The sequence below is a fragment of the Diabrotica virgifera genome, chromosome 6 (genome assembly GCF_917563875.1).
Source record: "Diabrotica virgifera virgifera chromosome 6, PGI_DIABVI_V3a".
Classification (NCBI taxonomy): Eukaryota; Metazoa; Arthropoda; class Insecta; order Coleoptera; family Chrysomelidae; genus Diabrotica; species Diabrotica virgifera.
Genome location: NC_065448.1, coordinates 3,137,125 through 3,164,891, shown reverse-complemented (window position 1 = coordinate 3,164,891; position 27,767 = coordinate 3,137,125). Strand labels below are relative to the sequence as shown.

Genomic DNA, 27,767 nt, shown 5'->3' with positions numbered 1-27,767 from the left:
AATAAGCCACAATATTATTAAAAAATGATTTTTATTAACGTTTCGACGCCCAAATCGGGTGCCGTTGTCAAAATACATAAAATTTTAATGAATTAAACAAAAATGTTGTTGCTTAGTAAAAAAATTCTTCTAATAATTTCTTTAATTTGACTCATTTATATCGGCAATTCAGATACATAATATGATACATTTTAAAGTAGAAGACTTTAAAATGATATTGCCAATATTTATGAGTTGCGTTCCTGGGACGACTTTACTGAAAGATAGTTCATTCGATTACATGAAATCAACCCCAACTCAAGAATATCCGTCACAAAAAAAAAAAAAAAAAAAAAAAAATCATAGCATGTGATCTGTCTTTAAAAAGACAACCATATGCAACGGTGACATTAAAATTCTCGCGTTAGAGATCTCATAGTAAATCACGAGGGAAAACCAGGAAAAACCTCGTGATACTATCCCGACATCGTAAGTATTTGGTCTTACATTTAATTTACTCTCAAAATTAATACCAAATTCTGACTTTACTAAAATTTTGTTTAAATTATAAATAATAGCAATAATACATGGGTATATAAGTAATACTAAAATATAAAATATGTACTAACTCGACTATTGACTTACTAATTGTGGTATTTTCTTTCTATTGACTTCCTCTTTCAGTATGGGTATCCACATCCTACTGCATTCCACCGAGGAATTTGCGACACAATTGGTTTCGTTTAGCATAATTAGAGCCGCTTCTTTGATTTTTCTCTTTTTACTATCTGTTTCTTTCAGGACTATACTTGAATCTCTCCACTGAACTCTATGTTCATTATCCCATGCGTGTTGACATATTTGAGATCTATCAAATTCTCTATTTTTAATATAAGATTGATGTTCACTTATTCTAACGTTTAATGGTCTTGATGTTTCACCTATATAAAACTTGTCGCATTCACAAGGTATTTTATAAATACAATTCTTTGTCCTTTCTTGTTCATTGTTAGGTTTAGTTTTAGATAGAATAGATCTCAATGTGTTGGTTGTTTTGAATGTTGTTGAAATGTTGAATTTATTTCCTATTGTTTTAAGTTTCTCGGATAGTCCTTTTATGTATGGTATTGATATTTTCCTCGTATTATTTCTTGTGAATGTTGTAGGATCCCGTTCTATGTTGTTCTGTTCCATTCGATCCAATCTTGACAATTCCTTATTTATAAACGATAAAGGATAATCATTTTTTAATAAAACAGATGTTAAGAATTGTTTTTCTTCTAAAAAGGAATTTTCGTTAGAACAAGTAATTTTGGCTCTATCATATAAGGATTTTATGATTCCCTTTTTAACGTTGATGTTGTGATTTGATTTGTAATTGAGATATCTGTTGGTATGTGTTGGTTTTCTATACACTTGAGTCTCATATCCAGTATCCTTCTTTAAGACTAAAACATCGAGGAAAGGCAGGGTGTTATTATATTCCTTTTATAATTTAGGGATTTATATATATATATTTAGGGATCCTACAACATTCACAAGAAATAATACGAGGAAAATATCAATACCATACATAAAAGGACTATCCGAGAAACTTAAAACAATAGGAAATAAATTCAACATTTCAACAACATTCAAAACAACCAACACATTGAGATCTATTCTATCTAAAACTAAACCTAACAATGAACAAGAAAGGACAAAGAATTGTATTTATAAAATACCTTGTGAATGCGAACAGTTTTATATAGGTGAAACATCAAGACCATTAAACGTTAGAATAAGTGAACATCAATCTTATATTAAAAATAGAGAATTTGATAGATCTCAAATATGTCAACACGCATGGGATAATGAACATAGAGTTCAGTGGAGAGATTCAAGTATAGTCCTGAAAGAAACAGATAGTAAAAAGAGAAAAATCAAAGAAGCGGCTCTAATTATGCTAAACGAAACCAATTGTGTCGCAAATTCCTCGGTGGAATGCAGTAGGATGTGGATACCCATACTGAAAGAGGAAGTCAATAGAAAGAAAATACCACAATTAGTAAGTCAATAGTCGAGTTAGTACATATTTTATATTTTAGTATTACTTATATACCCATGTATTATTGCTATTATTTATAATTTAAACAAAATTTTAGTAAAGTCAGAATTTGGTATTAATTTTGAGAGTAAATTAAATGTAAGACCAAATACTTACGATGTCGGGATAGTATCACGAGGTTTTTCCTGGTTTTCCCTCGTGATTTACTATGAGATCTCTAACGCGAGAATTTTAATGTCACCGTTGCATATGGTTGTCTTTTTAAAGACAGATCACATGCTATGATTTTTTTTTTTTTTTTTTTTTTGTGACGGATATTCTTGAGTTGGGGTTGATTTCATGTAATCGAATGAACTATCTTTCAGTAAAGTCGTCCCAGGAACGCAACTCATAAATATTGGCAATATCATTTTAAAGTCTTCTACTTTAAAATGTATCATATTATGTATCTGAATTGCCGATATAAATGAGTCAAATTAAAGAAATTATTAGAAGAATTTTTTTACTAAGCAACAACATTTTTGTTTATATTAATAGTATTTTGTATTTTGACAACGGCACCCGATTTGGGCGTCGAAACGTTAATAAAAATCATTTTTTAATAATATTGTGGCTTATTTCCCATTCTAAATAGTTAAAATTGTAAAAATGCCACAAGAAAATAGCTTCAGAACAACATTCTTGGATAACTGCTATTTGTATAATTGCAAATTATTAATTCAGTTAATAAATGTGATAATTTTTTCACCAACTATGTATTCAGTGATTGTAATAATTTATAAGTAAAACAAGAACTAATACTCAATCGAGAAAAGAGGAAAAGTGTTAAAGTGATTTTTTAATAATATAATATTGTTACTGGAACGCTTACAATTTTGAACATCTTTAACAACAAAATACTTGGATCACAGAATATTATTATCCGGATGTATTCTCTGCTTGGATCTTCCACAAATAATACACAATAAATAACTTTCTATTAATTTCACGTCTTAAATCAATTATTTATCAAATACACTATAAATCAATATTATTTAATCAACAACTCAAAATATTCCCGATGCCATGTCAAATATTTAAAACTGTCACTGATTGTCACTGACAATATGCTGACAATATTCGACTGAGTGCGTTGTAAGACAAAGATAGATTTGGAAAATATTACCACGGACATGTGTTAATTTTTTTCGAATCCTGAAAAAACCAATAAATATTTTTGAAAAATTTAAACGCAGAATGAAAGACTAAATTATTACCGAGAGCCGAAAGTCCCTTAGAATAAATAAAAAGTTTATTTTGAATGAGATATTTGAAATTAAAAATCACACTAAATTTTATCTTAATTTTTCACCCCTCTGGGTGAATCTGGTAGGTTGTAGAGTAACATTTTTTGGTGTTGTTTTATGTGTTATTAGATTGAAAATTTAGTCTTTTTTTATATAATATAATATAAATAATACTCTCAGTAATAATGAACTATATACAGAGTGGGCCAAAGAAAACAGTCCACCTCGATATTTGGCATTATTTATTAGATTTTAAGGAAATGACGAAACAGGTTTTTTGATAAGGGGGACAATTTTTTACGGTACATACATTTATCAATCCCCTCACTTCCACTTCACCCACCACTTATTTTTAAATAGGTAATAGGAGTCGTGTGCTAGCTCATTTAAAAAGTTATTCAATTCTCTATTAAGTAATATAAACATTAACATAATTATTTATACAGGGTGTCCAAGAAAAAATATTTTAATTAAATTAATTGACACAAAAAAGAGGAATGTATGTAATTTACTTAATTCAAAATACATTTATACTGCTGTCAAAAAAACATAAAAAAATGTTTTTTGATAAATAAACATTGCTTTTCGCTTAATTTCAATGTTCAAGCTGCCACCCATCTGCCTCTTGGTAGGTTGAATATTGAATTTGAGCGAAAAACAGTATTTATTTGTAAAGCAAACATTTTTCTCTGTTTTTTGTCAGTAGTAGAATGTATTTTGAGTTAAATAAATTGCCTATATTCTTCTTTTTGTGTCAATTAATTTAATTCAAAATCATTTTTCTTGAACACCCTGTATGAATAATTATGTCAATGTTAATATTACTGAATAGAGAATTAAATACCCTTTCAAATGAGGTAGCACACGAGTCATATTTCCTATTTAAAAATAAGGGGTGGGGGAAATGGAAGGAGGGGGTTGACAAATGACAGATGTATGTATCGTAAAAATGTGTCCCCCTTAGAGCAAAAGTCGACCTGTTTCTTTATTTGCTTAAAATCTAATAAATACTGCCAAATATCGAGGTGGACTGTTGTCTTTGGCCCACTCTATACAATTATGAACTAAAATATGTTGTATATATTTGCCGTTTTTTTAAATGTTATTAAACAAACTTATTTTTAACTGATTGTTTATGACTTCCAAATATTTCGAAATAAATCGATTTGGAGCTAATTTGATAGATTGCTATATAAATTAATTATAATGTATGATATAATATCGCTCGGATGCTAAATTAATAATGTAAACAATATTTCCTTTTTTTGCAAATTCCCAATAGCTTACAGATATGTTTGGTATTTAGCTATTATATTTTAGGTATTTTATGTCGTTTAGTTTTAATTTGATTCTATTTATACGCTGTAAATAATTGTTTTTAGAGATTAAATTGGTATTCGGAATTTGAGTTATGCGACTTGCCTAGTTATAGACTCATAGTCTAAGAAGTTCCTCTTTTTGTTAATATGCCTCTAAAGTCGGGAGATTATGGTTGTTATGACATATCTGTATCATCTATCTATCTAATTAGCCTTCTTCGGTCTATCATTGGACATATAGACCAGGGCGCATCTGTAAAAATATTAGTACATTTGGACGTTGAGAGGTGACTCAAATTTTGTTGCAGAAATTGCTTGGAATTAACTCATATAATAATTGAGTTATCCTCCCTCTCAAAAAGGTCCAGAACATTGTTTAAATAATCAAAATGTCAAAAAATGAAGGAAAAATTCGATTTTTTTCTTCGTTTTTTGATTATAACTTTAAAAGTATTCATTTTCGAGAAAAGTTGTACTGACGTAAAAGTTGCATAATTAAATTTCCTACAATATAGAATTGGTTAAAAATTTAAAAAATAGTCACCCTTGTTGCAAAATAGCAATAATTGCGAAAAAACCATACAAAAACAAGTATTCGCATTTTACGTTTTTCGACCATTTACGCTAGACTAGGACCTTCATATTTCACTCGGAAAAACTTTATGATACAGTAAAACAATACTGTAAATTTCATTAAAATCGGTTCAATAGGGCTTTTCATCGATTGTCATTTGTTTCGAGCTCCTGTCATATGTTAAATAATCTGTGTATAATATTAATATTTACGGATTATACGAAACTAGCTGACCCGGCAGACTTCGTACTGCCTCAATAGATAAAAACAAACTGTTGTATACAATAAACTTAAAATTAACAAAAGGAATTCGTAATTAATAAACAAAAATGCTCGATGTGAATGAGGTTTTATTATTATTTTTAATTAATTACACATGATGTTTGAAATAATAAAGTTTAGTTAGAAGTAACAAAATAAAGTTTGTAGTGCAACAGTTACAATCTTAAATTTGTTTATCTTATAATGAATATAACAGCTTTATTATATCTACATTCAAAACAACCATCTATTTATTATTAGGTTCGGGGAGATTCCAAGTCTATAGGTGTTGATTAAATAAAATTAAATTCAATTAAAATTAAATAAAAAGTAAATGAAGTAAATTAAAATTAAATGAAATTGAATAAACGTAAATAAAAATAAAAAAACTGAATAAAATTAAATACAAATAAATAAAATCATATTAACTTAAATACAATTAAATAAAGTTAAAAAAGAATTAAATAAAAATAATAAATAAATTAAAAAATAATAATAAAATTAAATAAAAGAAAATATAGTCTAATAAAAATAAATAAAATTTAATAAAATGAAATAAAATAAAATAAACAAAAATAAATAAAATACTTAAACTAAATAAAATTAAACAAAATGAATTAAAATTAAATAAAATTTTATAAAATAAACAAAAATAAATAAAATACTTAAACTAAATAAAATTAAACAAAATGAATTAAAATTAAATAAAATTTTATAATTTGCTGCTTGTTCTTTTCGTGTGCTCAGAATTTTTCTCCTGCTTACGGTTCCGTTTAGAGATATTTTTTGAAAATTTCGCAAAATTAAAAAATTCATATTTTGCCCAATTTGAGTCCCAAAGTTAAACTGTGCCACTTCTCTTCTATGAAATTTGTCGCTCGTTCTTCTTCTGTCCTCAGAATATTCCTACGGCTTGAGATATTGTATTTCGGACACCGATTGTGCTAGACAAAAAATTTTAGTACGGTTCTGCTCGGAATTCAGCAAGGAGTCTACCTACTTAATTTCATATTTTTCACGTCATTATTGTGAGAGTTACGGCGTCATGGGCAACCCCCTAATGACATACGGGTATGAAATATAGACAGCAACCTACTCCCAGTACAGTCCAATATACCTGCAAAATTTCATAAAAATCGGTTAAGTCGTTTCGGAGGAGTATGGTAACAAACACTGCGACCGGCGAATTTTTATATAGATGTAAAATATTTAAATGGCTATTAAAAAATAACGATCTGAGATAAAAAATTGAAAATTTAGGATTGTATGTATCTTTTGCTTCTACATCTCATAAAAATAGTAAAAAACGGTTTTTCCAAAAATTAAAAAAATATATCAGGGGGGGCAACACCCCTTATGACGTACGGGTATGAAACTCCATATTATCCTATTCCCAGACCGCTAGAATATACATGTAAAATTTCATAAAAATCTGTTCAGTCGTTCTCGAGTTATAAATGGTGTAACTAACACAACCTCGACTTTCTTTTATATATATAGATGTAAAATATTTAAATGGCTATTAAAAAATAACGGTCTGAGATAAAAAATTGAAAATTTAGGATTGTATGTATCTTTTGCTTCTACATCTCATAAAAATAGTAAAAAACGGTTTTTCCAAAAATTAAAAAAATATATCAGGGGGGGCAACACGCCTTATGACGTACGGGTATGAAACTCCATATTATCCTATTCCCAGACCGCTAGAATATACATGTAAAATTTTAAAAATCTGTTCAGTCGTTCTCGAGTTATAAATGGTGTAACTAACACAACCTCGACTTTCTTTTATATATATAGATGTAAAATATTTAAATGGCTATTAAAAAATAACGGTCTGAGATAAAAAATTGAAAATTTAGGATTGTATGTATCTTTTGCTTCTACATCTCATAAAAATAGTAAAAAATGGTTTTTCCAAAAATTAAAAAAATATATCAAGGGGGGCAACACCCCTTATGACGTACGGGTATGAAACTCCATATTATCCTATTCCCAGACCGCTAGAATATACATGTAAAATTTCATAAAAATCTGTTCAGTCGTTCTCGAGTTATAAATGGTGTAACTAACACAACCTCGACTTTCTTTTATATATATAGATGTAAAATATTTAAATGGCTATTAAAAAATAACGGTCTGAGATAAAAAATTGAAAATTTAGGATTGTATGTATCTTTTGCTTCTACATCTCATAAAAATAGTAAAAAACGGTTTTTCCAAAAATTAAAAAAATATATCAGGGGGGGCAACACCCCTTATGACGTACGGGTATGAAACTCCATATTATCCTATTCCCAGACCGCTAGAATATACATGTAAAATTTCATAAAAATCTGTTCAGTCGTTCTCGAGTTATAAATGGTGTAACTAACACAACCTCGACTTTCTTTTATATATATAGATGTAAAATATTTAAATGGCTATTAAAAAATAACGGTCTGAGATAAAAAATTGAAAATTTAGGATTGTATGTATCTTTTGCTTCTACATCTCATAAAAATAGTAAAAAACGGTTTTTCCAAAAATTAAAAAAATATATCAGGGGGGGCAACACGCCTTATGACGGACGGGTATGAAACTCCATATTATCCTATTCCCAGACCGCTAGAATATACATGTAAAATTTTAAAAATCTGTTCAGTCGTTCTCGAGTTATAAATGGTGTAACTAACACAACCTCGACTTTCTTTTATATATTATATAGATGTAAAATATTTAAATGGCTATTAAAAAATAACGGTCTGAGATAAAAAATTGAAAATTTAGGATTGTATGTATCTTTTGCTTCTACATCTCATAAAAATAGTAAAAAACGGTTTTTCCAAAAATTAAAAAAATATATCAAGGGGGGCAACACCCCTTATGACGTACGGGTATGAAACTCCATATTATCCTATTCCCAGACCGCTAGAATATACATGTAAAATTTCATAAAAATCTGTTCAGTCGTTCTCGAGTTATAAATGGTGTAACTAACACAACCTCGACTTTCTTTTATATATATAGATATGACAGAAGCTCGAAATAAATGACTGTGAATGAAAAGCCCTATAGATTTTGCAAATCCAGCTTTCGCAAAAAAAATTCATTTTTTCAAAATGTTACAGGACTAAAAATAAAGCAGATAGCAAGTTGAAATTTTTTTTTGCGTATAGAAGTGTACTGTACCTTTCATCTGCAATTTGCAAAATTAAAATCGATTAACTACCACGGCGTCAGGAATTTTTTCTACGCGCAAGACAGCGGATAGTTTGCTCTGATTGGGCATTCCAGTGACCTTTGATAAGGATTGATACATTTTAATTTTTATTACATTTCGATATAAATAAATAAATTTGTTTATTGCAAAATAAAATCACATACTCTATCCTTTGAAATAACACTTTTTTTTAGCAAAAACTTTCTTTGTTCATATATTTTAACTTAGAGAATAAAAGTTTATTATTTTTAAACATATGCAATTGTTTAAACAATATTTCACAAACAATAATAAAATTAGTTTGATTTTTGTGGAATTAAAATATTAAAATAATACAAAATATAGAGTAAGAAAATAATATATTAGATAAAGATTGGAAGACATTTTGGTGGAAATCAACTTGTGTGAATCGAACACCGCTGTCCTGCGCGTAGCACCAAAAGTTAATGTTTATTTAAAAAATTTCCTGACGCCGTGGTAATTAATCGATTTTAATTTTGCAAATTGTAAATGAAAGATACAGTACACTTCTATAAGCAAAAAAAAATTCAACTTGCTATCTGCTTTATTTTCAGTCCTGCAACATTTAAAAAAAAATGAATTTTTTTTGCGAAAGCTGGATTGCAACATTTATTTTGCAAAATCTATTAAACCGATCTTAATGAAATTTACAGTGTTATTTTACTATATCATATAGTTTTTCTGGGTAAAATATGAATTACCTAAACCTAAGTGTAGCATAAATGGTTGAAAAACGTAAAATGCAAATACTTGTTTTTGTATGGTTTTGCGTTTTTATGATTTTGTCCTTGTTTGCTTTTGTAAACGTCCACGTGGTTTGGGAACCATAAGTGACAACAGGGAGTACGCATTGATTGTGTACATTGGTCTTAAGATGTTGTGGATACCTTTTGTTTATTAGGATGTAGCTTAGTTTGCCAAATGCCGTCCATGTCAGTCAAACTCGTATTTTGATCTCTGCTGTTTGTTTTTCCTTGTTAAGTTTTATAATTTGACCCAGATATACAGGGTGAGGCAAATAAAGGGCCTATTAGAAATATCTCGAGAACTAAAGGCAACAGAATCACGAAAATTTGAATGAAGGGGTTTTGAAGAGTCATCTGTTTAATGAAAATATTTTTATCTATTTGCTACTTCCGGTTATACCGGAAGTTGCTTATAACTTCGTTTTCTTAATGGTATATTTTTACATTTTTGAATTCTCTTCGATGTCTTCTTTCTTAAAATATGAGATTTTGTAATGTTATACAGGGTATTTTAAAAGATAATTACGTTTTTTTATTAATTTCGTAGCAACATTCACACCCTGTAGAATTGTAGTAGTTTGACATCTAAAACTCTACTTACATTCAAATAATTTTTAATATAGTCTACTATTGTTAAGAATCATTAGTATAGCTAAATTTTTAATTTTAGTATACAGGGTTGGTCGAAACTCGGAATGAGTATTTTCTGCGTTTTCTTAAATGGAACACCCTGTATTTTAGTATTGTAATGAAATGATATTTTATGGTACTTTTTTATTTCTTAAGCATTCCCTATACCTAACTGCTTTAATTTGTGCTTAATTGTTAATCGCACCAACAATCTTAACTACGTAGGTGTTTTGATAGCTAAACCATTATTGGTAATTTTAACGATCAGTCTGGATTAATATGCATTTATTTCAAAAAAATTATTTGTGATTGAATATTTTCACGGCCAACCTAATAAAGTTTACGTATTTTTTGTTGCAATTAATGTTTAGCTTGAATCACCAATAACTCACAAATTAAAGCACTTAGGTATAGGGAATGCTTAAGAAATAAAAAAGTACCATAAAATATCATTTCATTACAATACTAAAATACAGGGTGTTCCATTTAAGAAAACGCAGAAAATATTCATGCCGAGTTTCGACCAACCCTGTATACTAAAATTTCAAAATTAGCTATACTAATAATTCTTAACAATAATAAACTATATTAAAAATCACTTGAATGTAAGCAAAGTTTTTAATGTCAAACTATTACAATTCTACAGGGTGTGAATGTTGCTACGAACTTAATAAGAAAACGTAAATATCTCTTAAAATACCCTGTATAATATTACAAAACCTCATGTTTTAAGAAAGAAGATATTGAGAAAGATCTAAAAATTTAAAAATATACAGGGTGTCCCATTTAAAAAAACCAAGTTATAAGCACACTACAAAGAGATGAAAATATTTTCATGATTCTGTTGCCTTTAGTTCTCGAGATATGTCTAATATGCCAGTTATCTGCCTCACCCTATATACAATCGTGAACTTGTTCTATTTCATCTTGTCCGATCCTCATTGTGATGTCCTCATCTGTATTTGTTATGATTTTGGTCTTGCTGTAATTCATATTAAGGCCTATCTTTCCAGCTCTTTGAAATGATGAATGAACTGGACGTAGAAGCTGAAAAAATGAACTATATACTAATAATAAGAAGTGCCAGAAAAAGAAAAAAATACTGAATGACCGACGAAATACTTAAGTTAATAGAAAACAGAAGGATCATCAAAACTGTAGAAAAAACAAGGAAGTATTTTGATTTTGATATCAAAAGTGTTAAAATTATTACACAATTTTTGAATCTTAAATCTGGTACAATGTTTTGGATTACATACATGACATTTCTTGTATTTTTGTCAAACTTACTACATATATCTATGTTTTTATCGTTCTTCTAATATTTCTTCTTATTCGCCTTTGTCCTCCTTACATCCCATATTTCTTCCCAGTGGCGGCTAGTCAGGGTCGGCAGTGCCGACCCACTCATTTATGGACACATTATAGATTTTTTTAAATATTTAAGTTAATCAGAGTTGATGATAATAGTCGTTTCTGTGAAATAAAAAAAATATCTGTGAGATAATACAGACTAAATTTTATTCATTGTTTTTAGAAGAATTCGATCGATCCGATACGTTAAGTGATCCCTGTGCGCTGTGCGTAAGAGACTTTTCAAATTAATGATCCTAGCCATGCACCCGATTGCGATTGTGTGAATTCTTATTGCCGAAGGCCCGCTTCGGCAAGCCGTCCCCAGATTGACCATTTGCTTGTAATACGAAGCTATGGAATATTAGCCGATAGGCAACCAATTATACATTCCCCGTATTTATTTGAATGGCAAGTACGGAAGATAAACAATCTGCCGAGCGGTGATCTGCAAACGGCAACAAGACACGTACCTATTATAGACCTGGACGCATCTGTAAAAATATTAGTACATTAATTTGGACGTTGAGAGGTGACTCATATTTGTTTGCAGAAATTGCTTGAAAATAACTCATATAATAATATTTGAGTTATCCTCCCACTCAAAAAGGTCCGGAACATTGTTTAAATAATCAAAATGTCAAAAAATTAAGGAAAAATTCGATTTTTTTCTTCATTTTTTTGATTATAACTTTAAAAGTATTCATTTTCGAGAAAAGTTGCACTGACATAAAAGCTGCATAATTAAATTTCCTACAATATAGGATTAGTTAATAATTTTAAAAATTGTCACCCTTGTTGCAAAATAGCAATAATTGCGAGAAAAACATAAAAAAACAAGTATTCGCATTTTACGTTTTTCAACCATTTATGCTACACTTAGGACCTTCATAATTTTACCCAGAAAAACTATATCGTATAATAAAACAATACTGTGAATTTCATTAAGATCGGTTCAATAGATTTTGCAAAATAAATTTTGCAATCCAACTTTCGCAAAAAAATTCATTTTTTCAAAATGTTGCAGAACTGAAAATAAAGCAGACAGCAAGTTGAATTTATTTTTACATATAGAAGAATACTGTACCTTTCTTCTATATGTAAAAAAAATTCAACTTGCTATCTGCTTTATTGTCAGTACTGCAACATTTTGAAAAAATTATTTTTTTTTGCAAAAGCTGGATTGCAAAATTTATTTTGCAAAATCTATTGAATCGATCTTATAACATTTACAGTATTGTTTTATTATAACTATCATAAAGGTTTTCTGGTTAAAATATGAAGGTCGTAAGTGTAACCTAAGTGGTTGAAAAACGTAAAATGCGAATACTTGTTTTTTATGTTTTTTTCGCAATTATTGCTGTTTTGCAACAAGGATGACACTTTTTAAATTTTTTAACCAATCATATATTTTAGGAAATTTAATTACGTAATTTTTATGTCGGTATAACTTTTCTCAGAAGTGAATACTTTCGAATCGAATTTTTCCTTCATTTTTTCACATTTTGATTATTTAAACAATGTTGAGGACCTTTTTGAGTGGAAGGATAACTCAGTTATTATTTCCAAAGAATTTTCACAATATCTATTAGACAAGTTCATTATAAATTATCCATCATTCTTTAATCAAATAAAATAAGAAAATGGATTAACAGTTTTATATGCTGATCTAAATATTTTCGGAAGGTGGGATAAGTTACAAAATATGCATATATTTTGCATATGCAAAATATGCAATATCTTATATACTGCAATTTATTAGGTATAACAAAGTATTCCCGAAATTAATAAATTATTGTGCTCATAAATGTGGGCAAATTTTGCCTCAAATGAACGGGATTTCTCGTGTCTCAAAAGAGCCAAAACGTATTGTCGAAATACCATGAAACAAGAGAGAATGTCAAACTTGTCTCAAATGTCAATAGGAAAAAACTTTTAAAACCTCTCCAAAACAATAATAAATTTTAGAATGACGTTATAATCCATTTTGCTACTTCGAAACAACATAGACTAGAGTTAATTTATAAACAAGTTTAGGTTCTAAATTTATTGGAAAAAACAAAAAAAAAACAAAAAAAAATAAAAAACAACAAAAACCAAAAATCTTCTATGAAATTGAAGCCTTTTAATTAGATGGCATACCTATCTGAGGAGACAAAACCTTGTCGACCCTGTCCCTAAAGCCACGAGCCGCCACTGTTTCTTCCTTCTTTATATCCCATTTTACAATGTTTTTTCTTTCATTTTGCACCACAACTTGTATCATTGATTAAAAAATATTAGGAAAATATATTAAAAATCCTTATATAATTCTAATATTTCCTGTTTTCATAAAGAGATCTCTAATAATCAAATAGATAATGTTATTTTGTAACATTGTTTGGTAGTTGAGTGAAGTATATAATATGTGCATATTTTCCGTTGACATAAATTCGTGATAAAAAGGAATCACGTTTTGGTAATTTTCCTTTTGATAATAATAATAAATTAATGCTATCATCATATGGTGTATGTTTTCATTTATTCAACCCTGATTATTACATTATCAGTTCAACATATTAAAATTCTGGTACTTTATAACAGACAAGGACAGGACAGTATTGACAAATTTTATTCCATTTTCGAAGTAACTTACAATAGATGAAAATTTTACTGTAATTAAGGTTATCGGTCAAGGAGAAGGAAAAAATGAAAACACAATGTCAATATTTTAATAGAAAACGTTTCGTGCAATATATTCCTGTACGTCTTCAGTTCTATTTCTGATTGTAGAATAAACATAGGTACAGGTGTAAAGCAATGGCAAATACAACAGTTTCAGATGTTAAGTTTGTTTAAGTTAAAAAATACATTAAAATTACAAAAAAATTACACAGTATTCTAAAGTAGGTACAATGTTATAATGTAAGGTTTCGTTTATATAAAATAGATAAAAAGTAAAACTAGGAACAACAGTAGATATCTTGTTTTGAATTTACTAAGAAATCAAAGTCGGCAATGTAAAATATTGTTTAAAAACTTTTTTTTATTAGAAAAAAATATTGACAAAAAATATGTTTCTAAGTATTAATAAAATCCACTGATATAGGAAAAACACATGCCTACACTGAGCAATGGCTCAAATAAGTGTTACCGACACCAATGTTATTTCCGAAAACATTGGAAAAACGCTGAAAATTATTATGGAAAACCGTAAAGTACTGTTTTCTCATATTAGAGCAAAAACAACAACGAATTAATGAATCTCAGCGCTGTTTGGACATGTTTAATTTAAATAAGTTGGAGTTTTTTTATCAATCACTTCACTCCGGAATCAAATCAGCAGTCAGCTGAGTGGACAGCATCTGGAGAAAGCCATCCAAAGATGCAAAAAACAGAAACATGGAGAAACAATCAACAGCGACTACTAACTTGATTTATTGGAGCGTTGAAAATCGAAATCGCAAAGAAAAGGATTCATTTCTTGAAGAAAAAAACGTTATTTCCGCAAGACATTACAAGTCGATCAAAACGATGACAAAAATTCGCGAATTGGGCTTTAAATTTCATTCGCGTCCACCTTATTGTCCAGATCTGGCCCACAATAACTTCCACCTTTATTCTGATCTAAAAATATGCTTCTTCCCAATGATTAACGCTTTTCTTGTTTTCTAATAGCATTTAATGTTTTCGATTGCATCTTCTACTAGTCTTTCATTGTTTTTTCTTATATTCTCCTTAATATTCTTCCTTATTGACTTACAAGTTCTGTATATTAGCGACTACTAACTTGATTTATTAGAGCGTTGAAGATCGAAATCACAAAGAAAATGATTCATTTGTCGAAGAAAAAATTGTTATTTCGGCAAGACAATGCACTGTAGAAGTCGCTCAAAACTATGGCAAAAAATGGAATAATTGGGCTTTAAATTGCTTCTGTATTCACCTTATAGGCCAGATTTGGCCCACAGTGATTACCACCTCTTTTCCCATCTAAAAAATGCTCCTTGGCAATAGATATCGCTCCGATGAGAAGTAATCGCCGAAACTAAAGCCTATTTTGAAGGCAGAGATAAAACGTTTTACAATTAAATGGCAGCATCAAAAAATTAGGAAAGCATGTAGACCAGGACTAATCTGTAAAAAAACGTCTATTTTTGGATGTGAGAGGTGGCATTCGGATTTTTGCAGATAAAGTTAGGTGACACCTTCAGTAATAATAATTGACTTATGCTTCTTTTCAAATATGCCCGGAACATTAATAAAACAATTAAAATATTTAAAAAGTTCGAAAAACATCGATTTTTTCTGCTTTCTTTGCTTATAACTTTAAAACGCTTCGTTTTGGAACAAAGTCGTGGAGAAATGAAATAAAGATAATTGAATTTTGTATGATATACGACTGGTCAAAAATGTCTTAAGGGATTACATTTCCTGCAATATAGCAATAAATACAAAATAAGGGGGCAAAATACGCATGTTGTTATTCAATGTTTATTAACCCTTTAGTGGCACTTAGAACCTTAGTAATTCGCTTAGAAAATTCTTATAACTTACTTAAACGGTCTACCAAATTTTATTAAAATCGACTTAATAGATTTTGCATAATAAATTTGCAATCTAAATGTTTTTAAAAATGTTCAAATTTTTTAAAATCTTTCTGAACAAAAAGTAGACCATTTAGAAATTGGCTAATTTTTTTACGCATAAAGAGGTGCTTTACCTATCTAATACACTTTACAGAATTAAAATCGGATTATTTAAGGGGCCTCATCAATGTTTTAAAATTATAAACAATTTTTTGGCTTATAAACAAATAACTTTATTTAATAATAAAAAAATTCATTTTTAGCGATGCAAATAATTAAAACCGGTATAATTTGACTTAAACTTTCAAATTCTGTCAGCAGAATTGCCAATTTATTTTTTAATCAACAGTTATTCGCGTTCAAAAATTGCAAATTTTCGATTTTTTGAAAGTTCCACCGCGTTTATCGCGAAAACTATGCATCCTACGAAAAAGCTTATAAGAATATTTTTTGCTTAGAATTACCCAAGAAATACAAAGAATGTTTTTATTTTGCGAAAAATCGATTTTATGTAATTCCTCAAGTTCTTTGTTTATAACAATCTTATCGACATCCGGATCAACTGTTACCCAAAAAATTCGTGTTCTACGGGTCAAAATACATATAAAAAACTTGGGTAAGTCCATCTACATAAAGGAGGTCATCTACAGCCCCTCCTGGCCACAGCACTAATTTGTTTATAAGCCAAAAAATTGTTTATAACTTTAAAACATTGCTGAGGCTGCTTAAATAATCCGATTTCAATTCTGTAAAGTGCATTAGATAGGTGGAGTGCTTCTTTATATGTAAAAAATGAATGTGTGTGTGTACTTTGTACGCACGTAAGAAGTTATACTTCTATTACATATTATGTGATTTTAACGAAATTGATATAATGTACTTTAAACAGTTTATTTATATTTCATTTAAATATTAAACGAATTTTAATACTTACTACTTTCCAAAAATTTTTATTAAGACAATACCAAAAATTTTAAAAAAATAAAAGAATAAAACGCACACAAACACATTGAAAAATGCCACAAAGAAAAAATGATTTCTGAAAGATAATAATTGTTGGCAAAAATTTTAAATACGCATTTTCTGAAAAAAATTATATAACAAATATACTTACAATCATAAAATGCATAAAAAAATAAAAACTTGCATCGGGATTCGAACCCGCGAATTTGGGGACGCTTTGATTCGTAATCGAAGCCTAGACTCACTAATCCAATTACACATTATTTGTCATGTGGAAAAATAGGGCAACTGAACGTTTTACTGTTTGACAGTTGTTCTGAATTTACCTAATCAAATTATGTAGTTTGATTTTTGTGGAAGAAAATATTAAAATATGACAAAGCAGTAAGAAAACAATATATTAGATGAAGATTGGTAGAACTTTTGTTGGTAATCAAATTAAGTATGTAAATCAAAGCATTACATACCTACTAGATAAATAAATCTACGCCAAAAATCATAATTTAAAAATAAAAATCGGACCTAATTTCGGATTTCTCTCTAAAATCCCCATTCTTGAGAAAATAAATTTATTCCAACCTAATCTAAATGTATAATTACAATATGATTATAATAAAAACTACTTACCAAATTAGAATGAGTTTTCCTTGTCCAAAAGTCCAAAAATATATATGAAAACTATTTAAAAAGGCAGTATAACTATTAACTAACTTTTGTTTGTTGTTTCTTTTCCCACAAATTTCAAAACGCAACAACCATAAATAATCAAACCACACATATAGAGAAATAAAAACAACATTCTTTTTATTTCTCTATGAAACCACAGCTGTGTGGCTGTGCCACAGCCGCCATATTGAATAATTTTTGACATGTCATTTGAACATCCAATCAGAACAAAGTTATAATGCGCATGCGCCCGGATCGTAGGTTTTAACATATAAAAATTCACCCTCATATCGCGCGTAAAGAAGTATAACTTCAAAAAATTGACAAATCTTTGTATGTTCTAGTTTTTGTCGTGCAAGATTTTAAAAAAATTTAATTTAAAAAAAAAAGTTTAGATTGCAAAATTATTATGCAAAATCTAGTAAGTCAATTTTAATGAAATTTGGTAGACGATTTTAGCACATTACAAAAATTTTCTAAGCGAATTAGGAAGGTTCCAAGTGTAGCTTAAGTGATGGAAAAACATTGAATAAGGACATGCTTGTTTTGCCCCCTTATTTTATATTTATTGTTATTTTGCAGCAAGGGTGATAAATTCAAACATTTTTAACCAATCGTATCTGATAGAAAATTTAATTATCTTTGTTTTATTCCTATACGACTTTGTTCCAAAATGAATCGTTTTAAAGTTATAAGCAAAGAAAGTAGAAAAAAAAACGAAATTTTTTTAAATTTTTAAATATTTTATTTTTTTTATAAATGTTCCGGGCATATTTAAGAAGAAGCATAAGTTAATTATTATTAACGAAGTTATTACCTAACTTTATCCGCAAAAATCCGAATGCCACCTCTCACATCCACCTAAAAACAGATCCTTCCTGGTCTAATTGGAATGATACTATCGCTACTAAATGAGGTAATTTTGATGGAGAAAGAATTTTTTGCAAAAAAATGCTTTAATAGTTAGGTCCGGGTTATTGCTCGACGTAATATAGACGTAGACGATATTGATTAGTTCTATAAAATTAAAAAAACAACTGAAATTTATTTTGTTTTATCGATAATACCGTTTAGCCTTAGCCGTTCAGTAGATAATACAATCATAACCTATGGGATTTGTGACGTGTTTTTATTAATTAGGTAATGATTAGATTAGATTATATTAGTTTTTCCTGGTCATATGGGTCTAGTATTTCCAGTCTGTTGTACCTTACTATACATGTAGATTATATTCCTCCAGATTTTAGCATATTGGAAAACATTTCGTGAATTTTGTGTTGAAGTGTTAAGTTATGTATATGTATATAATCCAGCGTACTACTAAGGGCATCTTCTAGATTCTAGAGCATCTTTTGTTTGATGTATTTTTTGTTTACCTACACACATTATTTGCATCTTTAAACAGTAGGCAAATTGTTAGACATAGGCTTATTGGTTCTGTGTTTTTTTCACAAACAGCTCATTTTATAGTTCTTTTCCAAGTTTCCGAATTCTTTTATAACACATCGCTACATTATTCCTTGGCTTTTGATTCTTTGTCCTTTTGACACAAGAATTTTCTATACTTTTTAAATCTTTTTAGTTTGTATTTAGAATCAAGCTTAGTTTCAAAATACCTCATCTACATTTTATAAAAAATCAATGGGAAAATCCCAATAGTTGGCTGTAAGTATACCATAGTTTAAAAAACCAATACAGAAGTAAAAACTTCGAGATGTATTCTGGTATAAAATCGTTTATTTAAAACTATAAAATGGCATGGATTGCAGAACGTTTTCGTTCTAAACAGAACATCTTCAGTGCATCCTGCCGAGTATTTTGAAACTAGCACACTGTAAATAGTGTTAACATCATCGTATATGGTTTACATAATGTAATATATTAAAATGTTATGACTACAAGTCGATGTTAATAGATAAAGTGGAACACATGCTAAAAGGGTGCCATGGTTCCCTGCTCGAAGATGCTAGGTACTTGCCAATTAAATGGAACTCAGTTGGTCTGTGCCCATTTAATTGGCAAGTACCTAGCATCTTCGAGCAGGGAACCATGGCACCCTTTTAGCATGTGTTCCACTTTATCTATTAACATCGACTTGTAGTCATAACATTTTAATATATTACATTATGTAAACCATATACGATGATGTTAACACTATTTACAGTGTGCTAGTTTCAAAATACTCGGTAGGATGCACTGAAGATGTTCTGTTTAGAACGAAAACGTTCTGCAATCCATGCCATTTTATAGTTTTAAATAAACGATTTTATACCAGAATACATCTCGAAGTTTTTACTTCTGTATTGGTTTTTTACATTTTATAACTTTTATTGATGTAATATATTTCAACATAAGTTTGTTCTATTACTGACGCTGTGTCATTCTTCTACTTAACTCTCAATACTAATCCATCCTAATCACTCCCTGTCTTCACACTATTGAAAAAAATCAGTAATAAGTTTTCGGTTGCCCAATTATATACATACCTTAACCTTTTACAATGAACTTAAGTAGCTTGACATAAGTTAAATAATGTAATAATTCGCTGACTTTACTGTATCTACATAGATATTGCTTAAAACGAGGATGGAAAAGCTGGCTCAATTTTTTAAGGTACTAAACTAACTTTTTTTTTAATATGTGTGAAGTTTCTGTTTGGTATTTCGAGTACGGTTAATTTGTTGATAATTAGAAATAGCATATTTTAACGATTTAGATAGACACTGCTTCCATACCTTAAATGTTGTTTCGTGGATAAACAAATCGTTTATTCGATACACCATACTGTATTTAACTTCTTCCGTTTACAAAAGTTAACATATTAGTCCAGAAAACTAAGGTATTCCATTGATTTTGACTCAACCGGGTATCTGACAAGTTTTTGGACAAGTTATGGACCTCAATAACCAAAACCTCTATGCTGAGGTGGATTCGGTGGACTTTTTAGATTATTAACAATATAAGTCCAAAAATGCACCATTTTGGTGTTCTTCTTCTTGTAGTGCCTATCCGTTTCAGATGTTGGCGACCATCATAGCAATCTGCACTTTGCACACCGCTACTCTGAAAAGAATTGTGGTTGTTGTGTTGAACCACGTAATAGGGCAGTCAATGAGAGCAAGAACAGGTTATTACCTCCGAATTCTATCCTACTGCATGGATTTTAATGAAATTTTAGGAATAGCCTGAAAATATCTCCTTATTCAAAGTTTACCCTATGCCTATGTGTGCTTTTGTCTTGGGGGCGGTTCCCACCCCTTCTCGGGGGTGGAAAATTTTTGGTTAAACAACTACGGAAATTGCTAGAGAACCCAATTCTAAGCAAAAACTGTTCCATATTTTTTTTTTCGAAAACTCAATACTTTTTGAGTTATTCGTGGTTAAAAATTGGCCATTTTCATTGAAATATAACACCTTTTCAAACAATTTTTTGCGAAAACCTTAAAAACAATACATCTAACTAAAAAAATTATATAAAACATTTTTGTAGCTCATAAACAACAAAGAGATTCGTTCCTTCTTCAATCTTCTAGTTATAACACAAAAAGAGATATGGTAGGTAAAAAGAGTTTGTTTTTTTTTGGTGCATGCTCAAAGCAGTGTATTCAACTTAAATAACAGAAACGGTCGATTTTATGTATATAATGCTACCAATACCTTTTATTGTGCTTGAAAAGTCCTTTCAAATAAGCAATATTAAATGTCGATTACATTCAAACCGAGGTATTCGGTTTTGGCTGTTTTTAAACCTATAAAACTGTAAAAAATCTATAAGTTCTTAATGTTGAATAAATGCTAACAACTATTGTAAAAAATGATCCTGTAACCTTGATATTGCGTGGAAAGTTCAGTCTAACAGTGATAACAATGTGGTTAAAATTTCAGATTCAAATGATTCATCAATTAGTTATTCAATTTATTTATCCCAAACAACTCTTAATGGTAGGGGAGCCCAAGCGGGGATTTTTGCAGTTACTCGAGCGCGTCAGATTATCATATGGGGAGAAACCTGGTACCCTGCAGATGTACCTCTACCATATGTTGGCTCTTAACACAGGGAAGTTCGTTAAGGTGGGCCCGAAAAAAAATCTATCCCTAGAAATACTCGAAATTGTCAGATTAAAATAAGGTAAGTTAAGTACATGCAAAAGAGTGTATATTTCAAAAATCTCTAATCGGAAAAAATGATTGTTGGAAATGGAAAATTAAATTAAAAAATGGCAAGCGTCCACTGAAATGGAAAATTTAACTTAACTTTTTTTGATTTTAGGATTTAATAATCACAAAACAATAGGTCCCCATAACGCTCGAGTGACTGCAAATTTAGCATTCTTTGCTCCCCTACTATAAGTTGTAAGTCAGAAAAAAATGAACTTACAATGATTCTATGGATAGCTAAGCAGTAGAGTTATTCACCAACCAAAGAATTATAAAAATAAAAGATATTTTAAAGAATTAAACAAAGGCAGAAAAAACCATTACCAACATTGCAATTTTTTGCTTATAAACATTTATAGTATGCAATATAAGAATAACTACTTTTTCGCTATTGCCCGGGAAAAAATGAATTTTTTATATTCGAAAAGCTTAATATTATTTTTCATTTTTTTACAAATTAAAAAAGTTGACCAACGACAATTATTAGGGACGGACTTAACACATCTCAAAGGTGTATCCGTAACTGTCCAGGTTTCAATTCCATATAAAACGACAGAGAATACGTAACATCTCAACATTCTAGGTCTAATTTCTATTCCCAGTTTTCCATTACATAATAATACTTTTATCTTATTGAAATCGCTTCTTAGTACATTCTTTCACGGTTTTTGCTCTAAATTTTAAAAAACCGCTTGGATTGACATGAAATTTGGCATACGCATAGCTTACATATCAAAGAAAAAAAGTGATTATGTGCCGATGTGCGCCCCTGGGGTGACTTTCACCCCCTCTTGGGGTTGAAAAATAAAAATATATGTCCAAAATAAGTTCGGAAATGGATAAACTGACTAATTTTAAGTAACTTTTGTTCTATAGAGCTTTTTCGCCAAGTCGATACTTTTCGAGTTATTTGCTAGTGAATATGTTCATTTTTCAACAAAATAACTACAATTTTACATGGTTTTTCGCAAATAACTCAAGAAGTAAGTATTTTGTCGGAAAAAACGTTCTTAGCAAAAATATAGCCTGTAAAAAAGTAAAAAAAAGGTGTACGCCTTAGGTCTCTGGACCTCGTAGAACCAGAGTTATAGCCAATGAAAAACAGATTCATATTCACCAAATTTCAAATAGAATATTTCGAAGTGAAATATCCAAAAAATTAAGCACTTTTTGGGGAAAACCCATTATAACTTTTTTAAAGTGTTTAAAAAAAGCTTTCTTTCTGGTTTTAATAAAAATTTTCTAGCATTAAACTTAAGCAAGTTACGCCAAAAATAAAGTTGGTCCCTTTTGTTTTGGCAAAAAAAATCGGGAAGACCATCCCCTAATTAGCAACTTAAATGAAATTAATCGTTACCGCTCCACAAATTATTTAACTTATATTGTGTTTATATGATATGTAAGTTTCATCGATTCAAAGTGCTTATTTTTGAAAAAATTTGGTTTTAAACTAAAATTTTTAAAAATTTTAATTTTGAAAAATATGCTTTTTTTCAAAATAACTTAAAAATTGTTAGAGATACCAGAAATCTCAAAACATCTAAAAAAAAACAAAAAAGTATTTTTTTGTTTTCCTGTTAGACAAAAATTGATTATTTCTAAATATTGTTTCTAGATTTGCATACATTCGTGATCAGTGACTCGTTCAACCCCTTTTAACTACAGCCCTTTCAAAAATAAAGATTTTGAACGGATGAAACTTACAGATCAAATAAACAATACATACACGAGTCAAGAAACTTGTGAAGCCGTAACGATTAAGTTCATTTAAGATACTAATTAGGGGGTGATTTTCCGATTTTTTAACCAAAAAAAAAAGGACTAACTTTATTTTGAGCGTAACTTGTTTACTTTTGATGCTAGAAATTTCCCCGAAATGTGCTTCATTTTTGGTTATTTCACGTTATAGTATTCCATTTGGAATTTGACGAATATGAACCTATTTTTAATTAGCTATAACTCTGCTTCTATTAGGTGTAGAAACGTGATATATACACCATTTTTTAAAAAATTTTACAGGCTCTGTTTTTGCTACAATGTTTTTTCGACAAAATTGTTACAATTTGAGTTATTTACAAAAAACCGTCTAAAAGCGTGGTAATTTGTTGAAAAAATGAACATATTCACTAGCAAATAACTCGAAAATTATTGACTTAGTGAAAAAACTCTATAGAACAAAAGTTACTTAAAATTAGTCAGTTTATCAATTTCCGGACTTACTTTGGACGAATACTTTTTCACCCCCAAGAGGGGGTGAAAAGCACCCCCGGGGCAAAAGCACATATCGGCACAATATCACTTTTTTTCTTTGGCTTTTTAGCTATGTGTATGCCAAATTTCATGTCAATCCAAGCGGTTCTTTAAAATTTAGAGGTTTTGCAATATTTTACCGTTAAAGAATGTACTATATTAATAATTGTTTAAAATAATTATTAATAAAATACATAATTCTTGAGGTTTGTCTTGTGTTTTTAGGAACCTCGGTCCAAACCTTCATCATCCAAAAGCGAAGAAAAACAGCATCTTCTCGATGGCGAATTTCAACAAGAAAGTTCAGCCGTTACTGTGGAGGATTCTACAAATATGTATGAAGAATTCTGCTTCAATCGCACCATTGAACATCCTACATCTAATTTTGATACGATGATTCATTTGCTGAAAGCTAATATAGGTAATGTAATGTCTTTAAGACCTCTGATTTTCATAAATATTTTCATGTTTAAAAACTGTTATATTTATAAATTAATGTCCATATTTCGACGTTTCCTAATAGATGAAGATGTACATAAAAGTAGTAGTAAAACTTTTTAATGCAATGTATAACACTGGAGTGATTTCCACAGACTGGTTCAAGTCCATTTTGGTCGCAATATCTAAAAAAATACAATGCTAGAAAATGCTCAGAATATCGATTAATTAACCTAATGAGCCACATACATTTTCCTAAGAATACTTCCCAACAGAATTAGACCCAAATGCGAAAAAGATCTCGAAGATACATAATTTGGTTTTAGAAATCCTATGGAAACTAGGGAGGCACTTTTTGCGCTAAATATCCTATTACAAAACTGCCGTGATCAAAGAAAAGATGTATTTGCATGCTTCGTGGAGTGCAAAAAGGCATTTGATAAAGTACAGCATGTAAAATGAATGCAGATGCTAAAAAATATAGGAATAGATGACAAAGACATTCGTGTCATTAAAAATCTGTACTTAAATATCAAACTGATATCGTAAAAATTGGAGATAACTACACCGACGAAATCTTCATACAACGAGGAGTCAGGCAAGGTTGCATTTTGTCCCTAAGACTGTGCAATTTTTACTCGGACCAGTTGTTTAAAAAGGCACGTGAGATGTAATTAGATACGCGGACGATACAGTAATTCTCTCAAAAAATATTGAAGGTTTCGCTTAGTGTACAATTACAAACGTGGTGAGCAATTCTTCAATTCAGAATCGCTCCACGGTTGGTTTCGACTCACTGCGTCTCAGGCCAATTGGTTTCCACTAACTTAACCAAGGACTAGGGAGTCTATTAGCTCAGTTCGCTGTAAGACTAACTGATGTTCCTTGTTCGCTTATTTTATATTCTCAGCGGGCCACCTCTCTGCCTTCGCTACTTCCGTGTGCGCCTTCGGTATATACAGATCATTACAATTGCACAAATATATTTTTTAATTTGTTTGTTTGTTTTAGGAACCGGAATTTTAGCAATGCCAGACGCTTTTCGCAACTCTGGTTGGGTGGTTGGATTGTTCGGAACATTATGTATGGGTATCATTTGCACGCACTGTATGCACATGTTGGTGAAATGTTCCCACGAACTTTGCAGAAGAACACAAGCGCCCTCTTTAAGTTTTTCTGAAGTGGTGGAAAACTCTTTTAAGACTGGACCAGAGTTTTTGCAGAAGTATTCGAGTTTGGCCAAGTAAGTTGCGAGTTTAATAAGTTACAGGGGTGAAAAAGAAGAGAAAATTAAATGTGATTTTTAATTTCAAATATCTCATTCAAAAGAAACGTCTTGTTTATCCTAAATGCTTGTTCACAATGGACGTAACCATAAGATGAACGTAAACCGTTATAATTTCGTAAACCGTAATTTGTACATAATTTTATGCAGCGTTCACAATAAACTCAAATTTTACGTAAAGATAGCCTGTCTTTACGTAAAATTTAAGTCTATTGTGAACGCTGCATAAAATTATGTACAAATTACGGTTTACGAAATTATAACGGTTTACATTCATTTTATGGTTACGTCCATTGTGAACAAGCGCTAAGGGACTTTCGGCCCTCGGTAATAATGTAATCTTTCATTCTGCGTTTAAACTTTTCAAAAATACTTATTAGTTTTCTCAGGATTCGAAAAAATGAATGCATTTAAAAAGCATTGACCCGAAATTTTGCGACTACGCTCTTAATACACTGCATTATCTGGTTTCGCAAAGAACTATTAATAAGACTTGTCTATTATTTTTAATTAAATTCGAGGCTTCTTTTTTTTTCTGTAGCAATTCTAACTAAAAGTATTAATTCTTTTTTTGTAACTTGATGCCTTCATTTGCGATTAAATTGAAAAATCCAAAGGATTGAAATCAGGACTTTTTGGTGGCCAAGAAAATTCACTTTCACAACCGAATCATCGATGTGAAAACTGTTGATTTAAGTATTGACGAGTATAGTAATATTGAAAATATAGTAGAATACTAATGTGTTTTTTCTGTTTTAGGTCACTAATAAACATATTTTTATGTATAACGCAACTAGGTTTCTGTTGCGTATACTTCGTGTTCGTAGCTGTTAACCTACACGATATCATAAAACATTTTTGGATGGACATTGGCACACCTTGGTACTTGTTATTTTTATTAGCACCTATGGTTATGCTCAATTGCGTCAGAAGCCTCAAGTATTTAACCCCAGCTTCGCTATTCGCATCGATAGCGACTTGTATGGGCTTGGTGATAACGTTTTTCTATATATTCCAAGGAGGTTTGCCGAATACGTCGACGATCAAGGCCTTCTCGTCGTGGGAACAGCTACCGCTCTATTTCGGTACAGCTATTTATGCTTTCGAAGGGATTGGAGTGGTAAGTACAGTAAACCTTGTCTGATACCTTGTTATTACAGGCTCTGCTCAAATTAGTAGAATCACCCTAGACATTTTAATTTTTTAAATTTCAAGCGCCTTAAAAGTATCCACACAGTAATACAGAGTTGCTGAATGTGTTGCATAACAATTAGTGAATAATCCTGCTATCCGCTGTGAGCTCGTAGGTAAAGGAGATAATTAAAAGTTCGCGAGCGCCAGTAGTGACAAGTCAGTGAACTTTTACTGGAAATTTGACGTTTTGCTGCATTAAGAGTTGCATATAATTTTTACTAAATGCTCACGAAAGTTGTTGTATTAAAGAGTGTCAAAATGTATTAGCTGTCAACATAACCTTCAAAACGATAAGCAAAATCTTAAAAATAATCATAATGAATAATAAATTCTGTACTTACTGATATTACTTTATCGATTACAATCCAATTACTTCTTTACGTTGTAAATATTACACGATAAGAATTAAATAATAAGTTTGAAACAATTATTATTTGCTTTTCTCCTTACCTTTTTAAATTTCCGACCGAAACAGTACTAGTCATCCGCTAAGCCACACCGGCGAAACTCACAGAGGATAGGCAACACTTGTCTCTTTAAATTTCCAGCGAAAGTGATACTACATAGTAATCCGCTAGGTAAGTGGCGATACCAGCGAAGCTCATAGCGAATATACCTAATTAAGTTAAAAATGGTGCAACTTTTTAATTGAATTGTCAAAACTTAACAGAGCAATAGAATGTGCTAAATGTGTGCAGAAATTCGAGTTGTTCCAACTTTAGTCTTTTACTTAATTAGTGATTGCTGTTCAACTTTTGTAAAATTTTCAGTCGTGAGTGTTAATATTACTCTATAGTAATAATATCAACAGGCGAGGACAGACGCCA

The 27,767-nt window shown here is 30.1% G+C and overlaps 1 protein-coding gene across 1 annotated transcript in view; it reads left to right on the top strand.

The window, feature by feature from the left end:
- LOC114326332 (proton-coupled amino acid transporter-like protein CG1139) overlaps positions 1-27,767 on the top strand; it is a 101,046-nt gene that overhangs the window by 65,965 nt on the left and 7,314 nt on the right. Inside the window, exons 2-4 of the mRNA XM_028274661.2 lie at positions 24,249-24,444; positions 25,473-25,704; positions 26,506-26,866. Of these exons, the coding sequence (XP_028130462.1) occupies positions 24,249-24,444; positions 25,473-25,704; positions 26,506-26,866 (789 nt within the window). The remainder of the gene's footprint in view (positions 1-24,248; positions 24,445-25,472; positions 25,705-26,505; positions 26,867-27,767) is intronic.